General features: G+C 36.4%; 1 protein-coding gene across 1 annotated transcript in view; it reads left to right on the top strand.

The window, feature by feature from the left end:
* MKL2 (MKL/myocardin-like 2) overlaps positions 1 to 20,098 on the top strand; it is a 51,131-nt gene extending 31,033 nt beyond the window's left edge. Inside the window, exons 7-16 of the mRNA XM_010003209.1 lie at positions 14 to 94; positions 4,582 to 4,722; positions 6,091 to 6,338; positions 7,790 to 7,943; positions 9,349 to 10,374; positions 11,728 to 11,883; positions 14,778 to 14,936; positions 15,250 to 15,387; positions 16,803 to 16,863; positions 18,996 to 20,098. Of these exons, the coding sequence (XP_010001511.1) occupies positions 14 to 94; positions 4,582 to 4,722; positions 6,091 to 6,338; positions 7,790 to 7,943; positions 9,349 to 10,374; positions 11,728 to 11,883; positions 14,778 to 14,936; positions 15,250 to 15,387; positions 16,803 to 16,863; positions 18,996 to 19,534 (2,703 nt within the window). The 3' untranslated portion in view covers positions 19,535 to 20,098. The remainder of the gene's footprint in view (positions 1 to 13; positions 95 to 4,581; positions 4,723 to 6,090; positions 6,339 to 7,789; positions 7,944 to 9,348; positions 10,375 to 11,727; positions 11,884 to 14,777; positions 14,937 to 15,249; positions 15,388 to 16,802; positions 16,864 to 18,995) is intronic.
* The last annotated feature ends 601 nt before the right edge of the window (positions 20,099 to 20,699 follow it).

Raw genomic sequence — 20,699 nt, 5'->3', positions numbered from 1 at the left:
CCAAGAATCCCAGGTTTCAGCAGCTTCCCCTGGTGAGCCAAAAACAAGTGACTCACCATCACCAGTAACACCAAATGCTACTACAACAACACAGGTACAGTTTTTAAATATTGAAACAAAATCTTCACAATATGATTTTTAGTTTGGCACTATAGCCAGGGGGCGTAGTATCATATGGAATTAACACATTTGCTGTGATTGTCTGCGACTGCGTTTTCTGTTTGGAGGTGTATAGACTAGAAACCTGGATTAGCTGTTGGCAGTGCTTAAATTCCCAGACTGTTGTAAAGCCATAAATTCACTGAAATTCATTATGGCCCGTAGAAGACCTGCAGCTTTCCCAGAAGTTGTTTAAAAGGTCACATCCATGGTTTACTCCAGCTGTTATTGATTACTTTATGTCTGTCTTCATTCTGAGCAAGGTCTTGAACTCATTTAGAGTTAAACTTAGCTGAAACAACATCAGTTGACATCAGTTCCATTATCTCCAGGGAAGTCCATAAGAAATAAGGTTTCCCACATAATTTAAATGGTCTCTCCTCTAGTTTTAAAATACTGCCTAATTAATTTACTGTTTAAGAAATGCAAGTAACCTGCATTTTTATTTTTCTATGAGGTTTTTAGTATTTCCTTGCATTACTTACAAAGAAATGAAAATAATTAAGTCTGCTATGGCAGATAAAATATTGCCTTTATAGTAGAACATTTAAATATATGAGGATTTAAAGAACAATTAATTTAATGAAAACACTTGGACTGTTTTCATAAGAGTTGCAAAAACTAAGTTTTGTAAGAGAATTCTTTTACAACAATTGTGGTTTGAAATGGACAGTAACATCTACTACTCTATCTTTAAACACATTATAAAGTGCTGATATAAAATAATTTGCCAAAACAATACTGAAATGAAAATCATGTGCTACAAATTAATTTCTTTTATCTTATATTAGCTACTGAAAACACAGGCTTATGTGCATAATCACACAGTTATCTGGATACTTTCTAGAATATCTTGTACAGTGCTTGCTTCACAGGTCGTTATCTCCACCTTTGAGTTAATCATTAAGTTTATTCATTAATGAGATACATGCATTTATTTAAAGGTTAATGTGTTCACCTTAAATAGCTTGTGTGTGTAGATTTCTGGCATAGTAATTTTAACTAACTTAAGCTAGGTTAAGAGGAGAGGGCTTTGCTATTAACTAGATTTCTGCAACTTTCCTGGAACTTTTATCTGGATAGAGAAAAGAGATCCAAATTAAGGCTTCAGTGGAGGGAAAGGCAAGCAAGGTTGTCACACATTGTCTGATGGCAACTAGGTGGAACAGCCAGCAAGCTCCAAACTAGCCCGAGTCAGCAGTACTCATCTCCACTTATTAACAGACTGACAGAGCTAGGCAAATGACAAATTGTGCTTCTATTCCAAGTTCTACTTGCCTAGAGGAAACCATTAGTTTCTGTTTATGTGTTGAAAAGTACAAAAAATGTGTTGTATCGATGCTGAATGAGTAGTTAAATTAAGTTTAGGCACATCTGCTGGGCAGTCATATGCTAGAAAAACATGAACTGTTTCTCCTAGTGAGCCTGTTTTTCTCTTATACATAAGTTAAAGCAGCTATATTATCACAGAAAAGTAATTTGTATTTCAGATTGGTGCATTTTACTGTCCTGTTCACATTTACACTTCAAGAAATTACTTGGTGGAAAGACTTGGGTTTTCATCACAGTATCATATATATGAAGTGACTTAGAAATTACATCAGTGAGCCATTGCACTCAGCTTTCTGTACTTTGTATCAACATGCCATGCGTGTATAAGCAAACAGAAATTTCAACAGTGTTGTCATTTTTGTTTAGTTAGCTAAAACATTTTGTATTTGAACATTACTTCTTAAGCAAAAAGTCTGAATTTTATAGAAATACTTATCTTGTAAATACTTATATCTTGTGTCTGCCATCATAAACTGACACAACCCCACAACAGGCATGTGTGTAGTGTTCCAGTGACTATGCATACTAAATCTTGCAGTTTAGTAAAGTATTATCAGGAGCTTTTCTTCCAGCTGGATGCACTTACAGAAGGAACAAAACCACTATACAGTTTAGATTACAGGTTAGGGCAAACTAGCTGTCACTACCTGTTGGCAACTTACAGTTGGAGATGCAGCAAAATGTTTAAAAGAAGCACAGACATAGAAGGGAAAATTATAATTTAATTGTAAGCAAAAGTTGGAGACTTTAGTGCATACAGACTGGCACCTTGGTAATTGCAAGCCCAGAAATACAAAAGAACCTGGACATAAAGTGGCAAAATATTAACCAAGCGTTTTTAGCAAACTAATTGAAGTCCTTTCTGGTACAATCACATGGAAGCATAATAAAGCACAGGAAAAAATTAATTAGGGAGAAGTACTCATCTGACTTAATTAAAATGCAAAGCTTTAGAATATATTCTGAAGAAAAATTATATTTACTGATAGGAATATAAGGGAAACCGATAAGCTTTTATAAAAGAAATATTTTACTAAGTGATCTAATTGCTTTTTTAAATAATGGAAATGCAACTAATCTCATCTGGGTGTAATAGTCCATGGGATTAAACACTAGCAAAACTGGAGAAGATGGAGATTAGCAGAGATAAGGCACAAAGAGGGAAGTGTTGAGTTGAAAGGAAGTTGGTATTAGTGCTCTCCAGGAGTTGATCTGGGGACATTCTGGTTTCATATTACCATTAACGACATAAGAATGAGTCACATAATAGAAGCTGGAAGGTGTAGTCGGCACAGAGTTGGCTTGTTATTATGGGGAAAGAACAGGTTGATCTGGCTTTCAGGAAAGGAATGGAATTCCAATAGAATGGAATAGTTCTTAAAAAGAAAAATACACAACACCTCTTCTCTGAGATCTATTTATGTACAGTCTATATCCCATCAGAGAGGTGGCATTCACTACAGAAAAAAGTGGATATTATTAAGTTAAGATCAGTGAAGTTCTGTTACTATGTAGGAAAACTTCTGGGAATTTTCTGGTAGGTGTAACGGTGCCAGGAAAATAATAATAATAATAACAATAATATCCTACACCTATATCAAATTTACCAAGTTTATAGAAGAAATTACACACATGATGTTTGTAACAGCAAGGGAACAAATACAGTAAAGTTGAGGCTACCAGATCTACCTACACAGTAATATAATTGTGCTGGCAGTCAAAATATAGCAAAAATTCACCTCGTGGCACAGTCAGAGCTGTGGCTGCCATGGAAATACTATAGGGAGCTGTCTCTTCAAAATACATATGCTCTGCTGCTGTGCGATCATTCTGAAACAAGGTTCGTTTTCCTGTGTTGATGCTTGACCTTCATCAAAGGGAGGCTTTCCCAACAAACTAGTTTGGGTGGTAAGATTCTTCTTGTATACACAAAATTTTGACTTCACAGTCAGACAACAGTGAAGGCTTTAATTCTATAGTAATAAAGCAGTGCTCTCTGTAACTTCAGAAGGCTTCTTTAGTGTATGTGTAGTGTGTCTGGGGTCAAATTTGATGTTGTTTCAAGCAGAGTAATAACAAATAGTAGTATTTCTGCTAACAGTTGCTACCAGTGCATTCCATTATTCAGTCAGTTGTTTTTAACCCTTATCTCTCCTTCTGCTTAGAATTAATAAAATTCTGTTTGAACCATATTTCTGTACTTAGTTACATATAAACTTATAGAAATCAGTAATATTTTTGTTCTAGAAGCCTTCATATATGAAACTTGGTAACGCTAAAAAGAAAAAAAAATGTATTGGACATAACTCCTTGTTTTTGACTGACTACCTTGAAGAGAAGATTTCTTTTTTTATCCTTATGCCAGGAGCAATTACTTCAGTGACAGCTGTCAGTTCTAGATGAATTTTTCACTTATAAAGTTAAAAACTGGCATCTATTAGCTAATCTGGTTCTGGGCTACAAATCAAGAGACAAATACATTACAGGAATTTAAGTAAAATGTTCCTGACTTGAATGGATGAGGTCACTTAGGAAGGTCCTTCCAGCTCTTTTTTATGATTTCGTAAGAAAGAAATAAAATGTTTTCATGATACTTCTTTATTTGGTTTCATGTATGTTAAAATGAGAAAAGAATTCTGCAAATTAAAAAAACAGTGTAAATGCCCTTCCTGAGGGCTTTTTTTAAATGTTGTTATAAAGCCTTTTATCATTATTTTGATCTGCAAAAAAAACATATCATTGTATACTCTGAAAATTTATATTAAAACAATTGCTCAATTAGAAGTAAAAACTGTATTAGTAAAAACAGATTTTGGATACAATTACATGCAGTAGTTAAAATGCAGACTAAGAAGTCAAGGTAAGAAACCAGTTTATCTTATTTGCTGTATTTTGAAGTGTGCCAAAAATGTGCCTTTATACAACACTTGTAGACACATATATGTAATAGTCTTGGTTTTGCCATTCCTTCTAAAAATAACTTGTGCATTTGACATAATAATTTTTTTTAACCTTTACATATTTTTTTCAATTATTCAGATGGTGGATGTTTTAATGTTTCTCTTTCTCCTTATATTTTTTTAATACTAGTATCCACCTTTAACCTCTCCAGTTCCTGAATTTCTCAAAACTCCCTCTACAATTGAACAGCACGTTACACGTTCTACTGCTACAACTACCCTGACCACAAATACTGTATCTGCAGCAAAGCCTGGACCAACGTTAGTAAAGGTAGGTATGATAATGGCATCTGAGGACAATGTTCTGAATATATGTCCTTTTCCAGTGCTATATTTAATGAAAAAATACATGAGTCATGTGATCATGCCTATAACTAACAACTGTTACTAGTCTTGAGAAGAATGTACTGGGTTGTTAACAGAAAGCTTTTGTATGCTAAGATCAACCATTAATGCTTGTAGGGAATGGCTCATTATTTCAAGAGGTCCAGACAGCTGACTAAAGTTTTCCAGTAGAATGGTAGATCACATTGCTATGGAAGTTTTAAGAAATAAGGACAGCAGATTTTTGCAATATTGAGTTTCTACTTTCTATTGGTGAAAATAATATTTTCTAATCTGGTTTTGTAGGTAGAATAATTTAGTAGGAACACAGGCAACTGCATTCATAGCCTGCCTATAACCAAACTGGTGAAGAGCATCGCTCCTTTTATGCAACTATTTTCTTAGTTAAATTGTTGTATAAGCAGAATGCACTGTGAGAGAAGTTGCTGTATCCTTCTATTTGAGTATCAGCAGGACATACTGAGTTCTCTTTCCTGCACTGACCAGCATCATGGAAAACTTTTTCAAATACAATTAGAGAGGGGGTTGTGTTAGGTGTCTATAATAATTTATTTCAGCAACTTTGCCAAAGGTATTCAGCTGTGTAATGACTGTAAGTATGCAGACTTCTACCTAACTATGTGTAATTAATTCTTGGTTAAATATACAAGGATGACCTCTAATAGTCAGTTACCAATGAACCTGTTCCAGCTTCCTTAATGCCAGACCTTAATGACAAATTCAGATATCCCTCAAAACAGGCTATCTGTGTAATAAATGTGCATGGATCAACACAGGATTTCTGCTTTGATACCTTCTGTATGACCAACTTTTCACTCAGAATAAATTGAAAGAGTTTGAAGGGAGTTTTACTACATATGCAGGTATTGCTAATAAGGATACTGCTGAAAGTTTCATAAGTGTAATCCTGTAATTTATAGGACTGTCTGTGCTTTTAACATAGAATTGTAAGTACTTCTGCCCTGCAGTGTTTACAGACAGACTTTTAAGATGCTAGTTTTTACAAAGTGCTAGGTGGCTTTGAACTTTCTTGTTTAAGAAGAATGCCTCTTTGTCATGACTAGCAGAATCCCATAGCTTCATTTGTGCCATCTATTAACAAAATATTGATGATGCCTTCCTGTGCACAATATCAGCCAGCTGGAGTATGTTGACTGGAGTATGATAGTAAATGACCCTGTTTGGCAGGTTTGCAGTTAATGTGCTCCTGTAGGCTTTGTCTTTATGTCTTGCATAACTGCTTGTAAATGAACTATCTGTTACAGTTGTTTCTATTATTTCCATCCATAAACAGCAAAGCCACCCAAAGAACCCAAACGATAAGCATCGGAGCAAGAAATGTAAGGAACCTAAGCCAAGGGTGAAGAAATTAAAGTATCATCAGTATATTCCACCTGATCAGAAAGGTGAGAAAAATGAGCCACAGATGGACTCCAACTATGCTCGTCTGCTACAACAGCAGCAACTGTTTTTGCAGCTGCAGATCCTGAGCCAACAGCAACAACACTACAACTACCAGACAATTCTACCTGCACCACTGAAGTACGTGAAGCATTGTTTGTGTCCTTTCCAGAAAAGATATATACATCGATTATACACGTAGTGCTTTAGAAGTAAATGTGTTTTGCAAATGTCAAGAGATATTTGGAACCCTAGAAAAATTAAATGGCATTGTGGGTATTACTTGCCTTATTTCATAAGGTGATGAGCTGGTTCTCTTGTTAAAATACTCCTGAAGTTTGAAGCCTTTAATGGGTTCTAGTTAATGTTTGTGGCACATGAAAACAGAACCTCCTACTGGTCAGATGCATTTTTTCTGACCTAATTCATGTTTGAAACTCAAAAGCATTTATGCTAAAGCAGGAAAGTTTTTACACCAGTTTCACTCAAATATGACACAGATAGGCAGAGCAGAAAAGCTTACAGATCATGGCTTTTGCAAGGTACTATTGTTGTGGTTTGATTGTCTTTATACAACAGTATCACAGTTTACAAGTAAGAAGAAACAGTCATTTAAAATTGGCTACAATGTTTATGTTGTTTATAGCCTCATCTCTAATGGTTGTACGAATTCCTCATCAGTGTTGATCTTTAGCACTTCTAACAGTGAGAAGTATACTTTCTGAATTATAAGTAAAGGCAGTCAAAAAAAGAAATCTTTAAAGGTTTGCCAACACTCAATAGCAGAATGAGATTCTGATTATCTGCAGTTTCCTTTGCACCAAGACCAGTCTTTTCCTAGAAGCACTTAATAATGTAACATGCCACGTCAGACAACCCTACATTCAAATTACTGTCGACTGTTGGTTTTTTTTTAATTAGTTTTCACTGAGTTTTTATTTCTCCTCGGCAAGTGAGGCTAGGGAAGTTGAAGTTACCATCTGTGGCTGTATTTATAATTACCATGTATCCTAACATTTGGATAAGAGATGTTTCTGCCTGATTGCCCACGCTTCTTATGTTTCATTTACTGACATTTCAGAAACATTTCTTCATAAAATCAGCTGAACAAAATAAAAGAGCTCACTTATCTTACCTAGTGTAAATTATGGCATTTTTAAATTTTTACAATTATTTTGAGATGCTTGTAGAAGGTTCTTATGAGTGCAGCTGATAAAAATGCTTTATCATCAGAGTAAACTGCCTTCGTGTTGGTCCCTGTTATATATGAACACTGGACATGTATGTAGGGTTGATAAATAGAGTTAAATATCATGGGGGTTTTTTTAATTGATGTAAAAAACCCCACCCTAACAAGTTGCCTTAGCCGATGATTAATTTGTATAAACTGATTCTGCAGTCTATAATACCCTGTGGAGATACCATGGCAATAAAAACTATGAAGCATGAATTAGGACACTTAAAAGAAAATAAAATATCAACATAGTCCTCTCTGTGCTGTTTTATTAAAATATTTAATGCTTATGTCTTATTTTAAATAATAATATGTTTAGCACTGACATTATTGTCCCCCTTTTTGTCATCACTTGAAGGCCACTGAATGACAAACAGAGTAACAACGGGAACACACCACTGAATACCTTGAACAGCAGCACACCCACATCAGCTGCCAGCTCACCAAGACAGAACAGTAATATTCCAAACCGGAAACCAGGACCTCTGCCTTCAAGCCTGGATGACTTGAAGGTAAAAGAGTAAGAGGGATTTGTCCATTTCTGTGCATCACTATAGGTCATAACTTGCAAACTGTTACTGTCAAGAAAAAGCTCGGATATCATTTACCAATGAAAAGTGAAATTTTCTTTTGACTATTTAGAATAAGTTTGTCAAAATTTTCATATGCAGCTCTTTTGGACTTAAGTATTTTTTTTCATTTAGCCTCCTCACATGCACATGTTCTAGAAATGACAGTTCTTTCCCAAAGAATTAGAAGAATTATAATTTCAGATAAATTGTATAAGTACCTAATTTGATACCTATGAGGTGCACCTAATGTGAAGTTCCAGCCTTGGTAGATTTAAACGCTGGAAGAGTAATTTCCTTATTACCATTTTCGTATCTCAATGAAGAGGTTTAGTAAGCAGTAGAAATTAAAAGATGTCCTAATAGTAACACATGGAGAGGTCACTGCTATAAAGCCAACACAGAAACACCAGTAAAAGAAAATGGAAAACAAGAGATGGTCTTATGAGAGTTCAACACATCATCTCAAAATGAACACTAAATTCAATAAAAGCTTCTTCAAGTTATAAATTATGAGCATTGCATAGGATTTTCTTCCTTCAGAGATAGGCTAGCAGGAATTAATACTGTGAGGGACCTAATGAGAATAAATCTGAAGAAGCTTGTTGGGATTTAGATTCAGATTCTTTCAGTAGCAACTAAAGGAATGTGCCAAAACTGAGTGGAGCAGTAAGGACACCTAGTGGGCAGTTTACTCATTTCTCCCATTACCAAGGTGTGCTGTGTTTCTGAGGGATGGGAGTGAGTATATTTTTAGACTTGAAGGGGTAAAAAAATAAGTTTTCAAAGATTAGATTCTCAAGACAGTTACGTATTGTCAGTTAGTGCCAATCTTTTAATATGAAACAAGTCTGTAAAGTGCAATTCAAACAGTGTTTGAAATAAGCTTTTCAAACTTTTATCAACTGCTAACTTTTTAAGATATTTAAGCTAATATCTGAATTTGTGCTTTGCAGCAGTAAAAGCTGTTCACTTAGCCACTTCTGCATAATTTATTGGTATTCCTGCTAATGTGGTAACAGGAGCATAAGCTATGCTTGCAGACCTGCTGCTGGTGGTTTAACACTGAATAACCTAAATCAGTTCTGATTAAGAATTCAGAAATGCATTGCTGAAAAAAACAAAAATTACAATGCACTCCCAACCAAGTGCAGAGGATACCAGACTGAGGGAAACAGCTGATAATCTTGGTTAGGTAGACTGTAAGTAGCAGGTCATGGCAGTGTGCACAACAATCATGCATGCTGTCAGAACCTAGAGGTGTAGTAACTAGCAAGTATGCACTAAAGTAGAATGTATATAAGTAATTAATAATATTTTAATTTTTTAATATTGTGTTTTATTTCAGGTAGCAGAGCTAAAAATGGAGTTGAAGTTGAGAGGATTACCAGTCTCTGGAACAAAAACAGATCTTATTGAGCGATTGAAACCATATCAAGATCTTAATAACAATGGGGTGGCTACTAGTAGCTCTGTTACAGTAACCACTTCTACTGGGGCCACAGGTAGCACAGGGGAAGTGACTGTGGCCTTTCCTGTTGCAACAGTAAATAAACCAGTGGCAAATACAATAACCAGCTTTCCTCCAGAAAAAACATCTACCGTGACTGGCGGCAAAGTAGTAAATACAGAAAACATGGCCTCTCCTTTGCCTATATCTCCTTCTCCTTCAGAACAATCTAGTTTAAGCACAGATGATACTAGTATGGCAGATACTTTCACAGAAATGATGACCATGATGTCACCATCCCAGTTTTTAAGTACTTCACCACTAAGGGCAAATACAAGTGACGATAATCAGAATCGCAGTAGTGGAAGCATCTCAACCATGGAGTTTGATGTAGCAGAAAAGGACCGCAAGCTTCAAGAGAAAGAAAAGCAGATTGAAGAGCTCAAAAGGAAACTGGAACAAGAGCAAAAACTCGTGGAAGTACTGAAAATGCAACTTGAGGTTGAAAAACGAGGACAACAGCAACAGTCTCAGACTTCTGGTAACTCAGCTGCTTTGGAACAGAAGCAACTCAGTGCTGCTGTCAAAGATGAAAATGCTCTTACTGAGTGCTCCAGTACAAATCAGTCTGTACCTGTAGCTAGTCATTCTTTAGGACAATCAGTATACACTAGCAGCCAGAATCCAGTTGCCAAAAAGGCAGTTGTTATCAAGCAGGAGATACCTGTGGCCAAAGCTGAACCTCAGAATGCCATTTCTCAATTTTATGTTAATCCACAGAGGCAGCCACAAACTGCAGTTGTTGCCACACCTCAAGCTTTATTAACTACCCAAGGAACTGCACAGCTGCTCCTTCCACTGTCTATCCAAGGACCGAATTCTGCCACTGCCGTGCAGCTACCAGTTGGAAATATAAAGTTGCAGGTAGGGGTGGTTTTATTTTTCTCCATGTAAATTGCATGGCACTATTTGCATAATTTCGTATAAACAGGTAAATGTGCTGCTTGTAAGATTAACTTAAAAATCAGACTTGGCTTCTTTCTGCTTTAAGGAAAAGAGTACAAAAACTTAAGAGCCAATCTTTTCACAACTTCTAGTACTTGCTTTGCCACTTTTGTTCCCAGATACTCTTTCCTGAAAAGTAAGTGTTTTACCATGTACTGCCTCCATGCACACTTAGTTTTTATTTATACCAGCATATGCCACTGTTTTGTTAACTCCAAATTGTAATAGAGAACTACAAACGCAGAAACTTTTTTTGAGGTATACCTGCTTGCAACATGTGTGTTTGAACTCCCTTGTGCAGTGATGGCTCATTATATTTTAAAATGTGAATGCTAGGTTGTAGAACTCCAGTGGAATTATAAAAAGAAACCATGGTTACACAAATATTATTTCTAAGTTGATTACAGGAACTATCACAGTGAATACAGCATAAACCATTATAAGTTATAAATGAAGAGGTATAAGAGCTGACCAAGCTGAAACAGTTCAACCTGTTTGTCTAAGGTAGAATTAAGCATATATTTCCATCTGGCGTTACTGGGACACAGCTAGATGAAATCCCCTGCCACTCACATGATTATTGTGCTAGGGAATTAGTTTTCCAGCTCCAGTGTGTGCTTGGCTGTTGTGGCATGTTGTGAGCCTAGACTTTGGGGCTAACACACGCACCATCACATTTAGTAATACATATGAGGGCTGTAAAATTCTGATGGGGATGGGCCCCACAGTCAGCACTGCAAGAGCTATTCCTGGTAGCTATCCACTCAGACAGATATTTGTCTAAATTGTTCTAAAATCCTGCTAGAATTCTGTAACAAGAAGTATCAAGTTTTCATAACTACCAGCTAATATTGTCTTCCTTGAGGTTGGACACAGTTCTTGCCTTTCAGTGGCCATTAAAAACTACTATGATCTTAAAAACAACCTTTTTCTTACATCATCAGTTTTGTCTTCCCTGTTACTCAAACCCAGTCCTTACAGTCCTTTCCTACTGGTTATGTTCTATCTCTTTATTATTTTCATTGCTTTCCACTGGATGTTCTCTAGTTTGTTTCTATCTTTCTTTAACTCTGATCGCAAAAGGAACACCACCTTTAAATGGGAACTCCCCAGTACCACACAGTAAAAATTTTGTCTCCTATATACAGTTCACAGTCATCTTTCCCAGAACACATGCTATTGTTGTTCTGCATAATCTATGCAATAGATCTTTAGATTACGTAATTTACTGTGAGATACAAATAATGTAAATATTTTATCTTCATCCTTTAGGCTCAATCACAAGCTGGAATACAGACCCCATCACAAATACCTGCTCCTATTTCTTCCTCTGGCCTGGTCCAGACAGCACCTCAGATGCATACTCCACAATCAAAACCAAATACCATCACGCAGCATGCACTTGGTCAGACCCAACAAATCAGAAAGGTTTGTGCATAGCAATAAGCATTAAGATAAACAGTTGTGTGATCTAATTCTAGGCAGTGCTTTTACAATCTTTTACGTATCATCTGCACCATATATAGATGATCAAGTCACCTAACATCTGTACCATGTTTTTCTGGATGATATAACACAAGGCTTGTAACTCCTTCTCTTGCCAAAATATTAATCCATTCTGGACTTTATTTTTCATTTGCAAATAAAAATGTAAGGCTTTTTAACTCAATGGTGCTCTTACAGCACCAATCTTGCTATGTTCTTCCTCATGCTTGACACTGGTGCTCTACCAGGTATTCCAGTCAGTTTCTCTTGCTGCTGGCTCAAAATGGAAGATGTTTGTTGGCTGTTCTTAAGAGAAAGCTTTTACCTGTGGCTTCTGAGATCTATTATTTCATAGGAGTTCCTTTTACTTTCTATACTTTCCTTGTTGATTTCATCCTTACTGACGAAGAAAGATGAGGACTCTGATACTGAGGATAGCAATTCCAGTGAGTCAAAACCCTATCATGTCTACAGTACCTCTCTTCCTGAGGAATGCAAGGAATGATTCAGATATCCTTCTCTTCCTGTCTACCCAAAACAATCAGCTCTGAAATGTCCCATTCCAGAACAGATGTTCATCAGCATTGGATGCACAGCTGTGAGGGCCAGTCCAGCCATGTTCATATGGTAACTGATAACAACCCATCAGCACCAGACACCACAAAAGAAAAGGCTTTCTCCTCCTTTGAGCCTTTTCTAGGCTGACATCTATCATGAGGAACTCAGAGATTGGTTTTGGACATTTATTGCTTCCTTATCTGTGCTGTTGACTCTAAGCCTCCTATCACTTAGGATAACAAGGGTTTTCAGCCTGCCTTAAAGAAAGGGAAGAAAATACTGAAATTTCAAGATGAAGAGGGTAATTTTTACTGTATGTTGTGTAACTCTTAGAAAATTTCTCAGCCTTCAAAGTTTGTATTTCTGTTTACAAAAGTGCATCATAAACCCCATGTTCTGGTGTGATTTGGGGCTTCTGCCTTTGCAGTGTCCTCTAATTTCCTTCTGCTAAGGCTCTTGTTCCAGATACAAATTGGTCTTAGAAGAGGTATGATTAAGCCCTGCCATTCTATCTAGACAGCTGGCTAATAAGGGGAACCCAACTTAATGAGCATCATTGCTCTTCAGACTGCTTGTTCAATCTGTTGAATTTCATGGACATAGAGGTTATTCTACATAAGTCAGAACTGACATACATCCAAAAAGCAGATTTTATCTAGGTTCTCTGGGATATGGTGAGGGGCTAATCTTACTTTTTTTAATTTGACAGGTCCCGAATACACATGCTAATTCTTAGGGCATGTACTTGTGCCAGAGACTAGCAGTTTGCTTCCCTTGCTGTCTAGAAGTTCCTTGAAATGATTGCAGGAGATAACTAAGAATTGTACCTTCTAGACTTTCCCTCTATTCAGATCAGTTGTCATGGAGACCACATAGTTCCCAGCAGACTTCAGTCTCCATCTGGCTATCTTGGAGCTCAACAGCCTGCCTATCCAAGGTGTTCTTTCACCCATCTACTGAAACCAGGCAGCCTAATTGCAGTGGCTTGTAACATAAAAATGTAAAACATTTCTGTGACACAACAGATCAGGACAGCCTTCATGCATTCAGCATTAGATCTACCTGTCTGCTGTTTGCAATGCATGAGACTTGGGTATTTCTGCAGGTAGATCGAGCTAATGAACTGTGAATGAGTGATGCTACCTATTAATGTAACACTTTTTAATTAAGCTGGCCTTCCTAATAGCCATCACCTCGATAAATAGTTGTTTTCCAAAACCAGTTTCCCTTTAATCCATCTCAACTTTCTCAAGAAGCTCAGATTTTTATGCAAACCAGCTGCCTATTCTATTTATTTTCTCCTACATACTTGAGGTGGCTCTTCACATTCTAGCTACCACATGGTCCTTGCTCTTTAGCTAATTCAGTAATAAGGAGATAGCTCCACAGCTATTCACCTCAGTGGCAGACAGCTGCGAAGTACAACTGTTTTGATACAGATGATCCAGGTAGCTAAGAAAAACTGTATTAAGCCCTCTCACACCAGACTTAATGTGGTATTCAGACTGTACTCCACAAAGCTTATCCCAACTTTATCTCCATCCCCAATTTAAGATTTGTCACACCTTTGTCATAAAGGTATCTGGGAGTGATACTGAATTTAAAAGAACAGTCTTATGCACTCATACAATCATAGCTCCTCTTCTCCCTTTGACTTAAATGTAATATAAGTAGGATACTGCTTGGAATAATTTGCAAGAGTATGGACTATCACTTGAAGTAGTTTAATACTACTAACAAAATTCACAGTTGATAGTCAAGTTCACCAGTTGTATTCTCCCTCACTACTCATAGATATCTGTAGTTAAAAGAAATTAGAAACAAACCATTCTGTCTTAAAACAGGCAGCATAGGACAAATGTGGATACATATACTAGTTTGTATCAAGCCACAAATAAGTTCACTTTATTGACTGTCCACTAGGTGGGGAAATCATGCATACTGTATTAAACTGTTCCATATTTTTCTGAATGTGTTTTTGAAAAATTGTATTACACTTTCCTCATGCTTCCTAGAAAATTGCAGGAAAATAGTTATCAGTGATAAATGAAAGCATCTCACAGTACAAAGCTGCTTTCAAATAGTAATTGTTTAAGATCTACAAATTATTCTGCTGGAGGGAAAAATCAGCACCAAAAAAATATCCCTTAATAGGGAATTGAAACAATCAAGGTTTGTTTTTTTTTTTAAGGCTTAAACTTTAATTGCGTCATTTACCCAGTGTTGTTGTGTTTTTTTTACAAACCACAACCTAAAAATGATGTATTAATCCTTCACAGGTTTTTCCACCTACCACATCAAATACAGTATTTTCCTATCAGGCTGCACCAGTTACAACACCTTCACAGTCTTTTATTAATAAAACATCAAACTCTAACATTCACACTGGTGGTAATCAGGTTCCCTCTGCGCAGAATGGACCTTCTCCTCCTAATAAGGTAAGATTTGCCTAACAATGTTTTATAAAGTTCAGATGATTATTATGATTATTATTGTTATTATTACTACTGCTACTACACAGGATTGTGCATACTGCAGTTCAATCAAGTAAGAACAATGTATATTTTAATAATGCATATATGTATATATGTGTGAGAAGGAGAGAGAGAAATTAATTTTATCCCTTGTTACCTATGCTATTATTATTTGTAAACATGTAGATTGGTACAATGAAATAGGATAATCTCTAGAACTTGGTCCATTCTTAATTCACTAAAAGGTATTTAGTAGTTACTTTGTTATTGCACGCAGCCTGGCTCTCCATCTCAAGCCCAGCCTTATATTGTTCAACAGACTCTCTTCAACAACACAGTATCCAAGACAAAAGATCCTCCTCGTTATGAAGAGGCCATAAAACAGACCCGCAATATTCAGACATCACACCGTGAGGTAGTTACTTTCTCCTGTCTATTAAAAACCGTGTTTTTTTTCCCCTTGGAATTATCAAAGCTATTGCTTACTTTTATCTTTTGTTTGGTGTCTAGATTTTCGAACATACCCTGTTAATATTTTTATAACTGTCTTTAACTACAGGCCTCGTGTTTCATGATTCTTTTTATTAAAGCAGTGGACATGTAAATAAGTCTTACAGTATCCAGTTGGGGATACATGTAATTGGGGCAGTGCTGCTATTGCTCCTTAATAACTAGCCTTCAACTGACATGTTTCAAGGATGTATGATACCCAAACTTCAGACTTAAAAGACAGGAAATACATTCCCATTGTGCAAAGTGAGTAAACTTAAGGAGCATTTGTGTGTGTTTTTATACACGCTTAGGCAAACATGCATATAGGTGAGATAGGTGTTAGCTCAAAAAAAAGTCTGTAATTAGCTTGATGAATAACCTTGGAGAGTGCTCTGTCATTTTACCATGACACCCTTCATGTTGGAGTAAAGCTGCAAACAAAATAACAAGCATCCCTAACCTCATGCATTTCAGAACTATTCCAAAAGATAAAACCTTGTAGTGACTTGGTATTAGTTGCTGGGTTTGTTATGGCAGATACTGGGCAGAAGCTTGGGTATCTATCTAATGCCATTTATATGTTACTGGTATGTGTAAGACATCCTTGCACTGACGGCACACATGTTGTATTAAGTGATTCTATCACTTCCCTTTAGCAAAGCGCCTCCCCAGTGGCCTCAGGAGCTAGATCTGATGACAAATTACTTCACAGCTCCAGAGTAAAATAAAAGCATTAAAACACTGTTTTAGTTTTGAGGCCATTGGAAAAGTCTCCGCTTTTCCTTGAATGTTTTTGAAAGAATAGGTTTGTGGGAGGTTTGTTATCTTTTGGTTCTTCAAGAGGTGGATGTTTAAAACAAACCAAAAAAAGCTGATGAAAGCTTCCCCCCCTTTTAAAAAAGCAAATAACATGAACATACAAATTAAAAGAAACCCACATACCTAACAAAATGCACCTTACATGGTAGTTGTTTGCAGGGTATCTCAGAGCAAGAGTGCACCCCAAAGTTCTGCAGTTATTCCAGATACCTACCCTGCCACAAAGTAGTTAGTAATTCTCCTTATGCTTGGTTTTCTTCACCTCTTTCCTAGGTTGCCTCCAGATCTTTGCCTCTCTTTTCAGATTTTTTCCGTATTTCTTTCTACTGAAACTGATCACAGAGATTACGAGTGTTTCTCCAAAACTATTTCTCTGTTTTCTAGATTGACAGTTTCATATGATGAATTTTAGTTTTGATCATAGCTTAGTATTTATGTATTATTGAGAGAAGCTAGCATCAGTCAGCTCTAGGAAAAATACTACAAGAAAAATAATAACCCTTTTCTCATGCACTCCAGACTTCCAGTGCACACAGTCAGCAGATGGATGATCTTTTTGATATTCTCATCAAGAGCGGAGGTAAGCTAATTCACATCTGTGTGAGGTAGTTATTTAAAATCTGATAATAAAAACTCATTGCTGCAATCAAACAAAAGAATTTTTCCAGGGAGAGGAGGCAGAAGTTATCCAGCTTGGATGAAACTACTATTTCTGAAAGGTTGCAATAATTACCTATTAAATAAAATGTTTACCAAAACACAGTCAACTTGCTGTGGGACTTCTCTGCTTGTAAAATAGCCCAGTCAGACCTTTGCAATAGCTCATACAACATTCAGAGGATTAAAATAACAACTTTAGGCTAGAACAGACATATTTTATCAAGATTGGAAAAAGTTTAGCAAGTCCATATAATGTATATTGAAAATATACAAAAAGTAGAATAAGGTAAGAGTTAAAGGATTATGATACTAAAATTTCATTAAGTATAACTATGTTTTATAAACTGTAAACATCAGAGATACATTACTGGAAAAAGTATGTATGAACTAGAGGCATTAATGAGTAACAACTCTATGACAGTTAAAATAAGGGAGCTATCAGAAAGGAGCTGAAATAACTTAAGTAATATACAGAGTAGCTTTGCAGTAAAAGAAGGAGCCTTTCAGGCGTAATTAGGCTTTGTAGAATAAGAAGCCATTACAATACTGGAAAATGTTCTGGTGCCAGGCAATTCAATTAGCTTAATGTTTTGTACTACTGTCATACAAGATCTTGGCAGCAGTGAATGCCAGGACGTGACTGATTTTAGAATATTAGAGGATTTTAGCCATATTCTAAGCATCAAAGTATCTTCTCTTTTTTGAAGCAAATTGGAAAGTCAGCTGAAGAAAATTAAGTGGACTGTGACAGACTGAGCAAAGTGACCTTTGCAGTGTACAACTCAAGCTACATTAAAAAATTCTTTCAGTGCTTTCATTAAAATACTGCATGGTAGTTAGAAGAAGTTCTGCCTCTGGAACAGAAAATGTAGGAAACACTGGTGTGCTTACTTAATTATTTGCTTCGAGTCCTACATTACTAAACCGATTTGATCTTAAAGGTGAAACTCAGTGTACAACTCAAGCTACATTAAAAAATTCTTTCAGTGCTTTCATTAAAATACTGCATGGTAGTTAGAAGAAGTTCTGCCTCTGGAACAGAAAATGTAGGAAACACTGGTGTGCTTACTTAATTATTTGCTTCGAGTCCTACATTACTAAACCGATTTGATCTTAAAGGTGAAACTTCTCCATGTTTACAAAGTTACCATAAAAAAAAAAAAAAGCAAATATTTCCTGACTGCCTTTATGAAAAGTGAAGGAAAGCATTCAGGGCTCTTGCACTTACTTAAATGAGGTCTACACTGAAAAGTCTTCAGTTCATGAACATACAGAGAGTGAGAGGGTCTGTTTGGTTATGCTTTGCTTTTACTAAGCAGTCATTTCAATAAGTGTTCTTACAGGTTTTAAGAATGTAGTTTGCTTAGAAAACCGGTGCAAAATATATTGTCAGGTATATTTTTGCTGACAAAAAACATCATCTGTGCTAGAGGATTTATTTGCATATTATCGTTTGTCTCATCTTATTTGTGGACTCCATTTGCATATAAGAATTAATTGGAACATTGTTTTATTTCCTTCTATTGTTATTGCCACATGTAACTTCTGGACAGAAGAGTAGATTTAGCTTCCAGAATCAGCAATACATGTATAAATAAATAAATAAATTGTATCAATTGATCTTTTAGACTCTTAATCCATGAAGGTGGACACTACTAAACAGGGATGGAACTGAAAATTGGTTCAGGTTGTCTTCTCTAAATAAGGAAATGAGGAGACTATTCTACTTAGTCAGAAGAACTGTAATCATGAAAGAGGTAAAGCTAACATCTAGGAAATTGGTCCTTTTGTCATTAATATAAATAGTATAATTGGCTGAAGTATTACTGAAAGCAGAACTCTGGAACTTGTTTTTAAATACTTTGTGTGTTCAAAGACCTGATGTCATCTCATCTATGTAGTGTTTGTATAATCAGACCAGCAAAATTACTCTTACTCCATGGAGTTTGCCATAGATGCATCTCAAAGTGGGCAAAACAAGAGGTGGAAGTTGCAAGCCTGAGGATATATGTCATAATCTTTTCTGAATTTGTGTTATTTTTTTTGTTACAGAGATTTCCCTTCCAATCAAGGAGGAACCATCTCCCATTTCTAAAATGAGACCAGTAACAGCCAACATCACTACAATGCCAGTCAACACAGTGATATCACGCCCACCACCACAAATCCAAATGGCCCCTCCTCCTGTGTCCTTAGAACCAACAACCAGCTTATCTATAAGTTTGGAAAACCAACTTGAAGCCCTCTTGGATGGAACTTTACCATCAGCTAATGAAATTCCTCAACTTACAAGCAGTAATGAGGACAGAGAGACATTTTCTTTAATTGAAGACCTCCAGAATGATCTGCTTAATCACTCCAGCATTTTAGATCACTCTCATTCACCCATGGAAACATCTGACCCACAGTTTACTGCTAATAATTCTTGTCTGTCTCTTGATCTTCCTGATACAAATTTGGACAATATGGAATGGCTAGACATTACAATGCCCAGCTCCTCATCTGGACTCACTCCTCTCAGTTCTACTGCTCCCAGCGTGTTTTCCACTGACTTTCTAGATCCACAAGATCTACAGTTGCACTGGGATTAAGCTATAGCCAATGAGAACATGACCTGCGAGTCTCCTTACAGCAGAGGTCCATCATTATATCATTCTGATGGCAGTTAAGATAAATTAAGACAGTAATATTTGGAAGAACAAATGCTTGAAGCTAATTCCTTATTGATTTTCAAGTTTACAACAGTGAATTACTTCATGCTCCTGTCAGTAATGCAGATCAGGGCCCTATGAAAGCTGTATTTCACAAGTCAAGAAATGATTGTACTTACTGATTGAAGTACCCCAAGGTAAAATGCATGAAAGAAATTGTGTCTCTTGACTTCATAATGTTTAAATGAGCAACACTTAAGAGACGAAAAAGTGAGATTTCACCTGTGTATAGACAGTGAGCAAGTGTTTGGGGGAGGGTGAGGTATCACTGCACTTCATTGTTCCTGTGGATAGCCTGAGCCAGGGTCAAAATTAATTGTGAGGGCAAAGGCAAGTAGGAGCACTGGCTGGTTCAGTGACATTTCATATATCTAGTCTCTTAATTTGTTCAACTTCTTTTTATGTTTTGTTCTTGTGGGTTTTAAAACTCTTCCCTCGTTCTTTAATTATGAGGGAAGAATTTAACTGCATCCAAAGGGACATTAAGTGTAAGTGTAAGAAATCCACTGTAGCTATGCCAGGTAATATTGAGAACACTGAATTTTGTATAGCAATGCTCTGGATTAAATAGCTAGGTTTTATGTGTATATCAGACAGTTATTTGTATACTCTTTTAACTTTGTATAGCCTATTTTTGTGAACAGAGGGGAACAGTGGTCTTCAGATGAGATTACTATAATGGAAATAATAAATATCCTAATTTGTGTTTGAGGATATTTGTTAGCTCATTGAATCCGTTATCTCAGTATATTAGAACAGTTTGAGGAAGTAGAAGAGTTTAATAAATGCTGTTGTGCACTATGATCCTGCAAGCATCTCTGCAAAAATAGTCCCAATGCTCTCAACAAAAGATATTTTTAGGATCAGACTGAGTTGCAGGGGACAGTACTGACAGGACAACCATCATTCCTTAATGAATACTTCATTGAACAGCTTTGTCTACCACTACATAACATCAGGGAAGCTAAACAGAGAAGGTGCTTGGTGAGAATCCGAAATAGCACACACTTGTAGAAAATAATAAAAGGCTAATAAGCAGTATCAG

Source organism: Chaetura pelagica, unplaced genomic scaffold (assembly GCF_000747805.2).
Source record: "Chaetura pelagica isolate M959 unplaced genomic scaffold, ChaPel_1.0 scaffold138, whole genome shotgun sequence".
NCBI classification, from domain to species: Eukaryota; Metazoa; Chordata; class Aves; order Apodiformes; family Apodidae; genus Chaetura; species Chaetura pelagica.
Note: the sequence above shows the minus strand (reverse complement) of the source record. Positions and strands in the feature narration are given on the sequence as shown.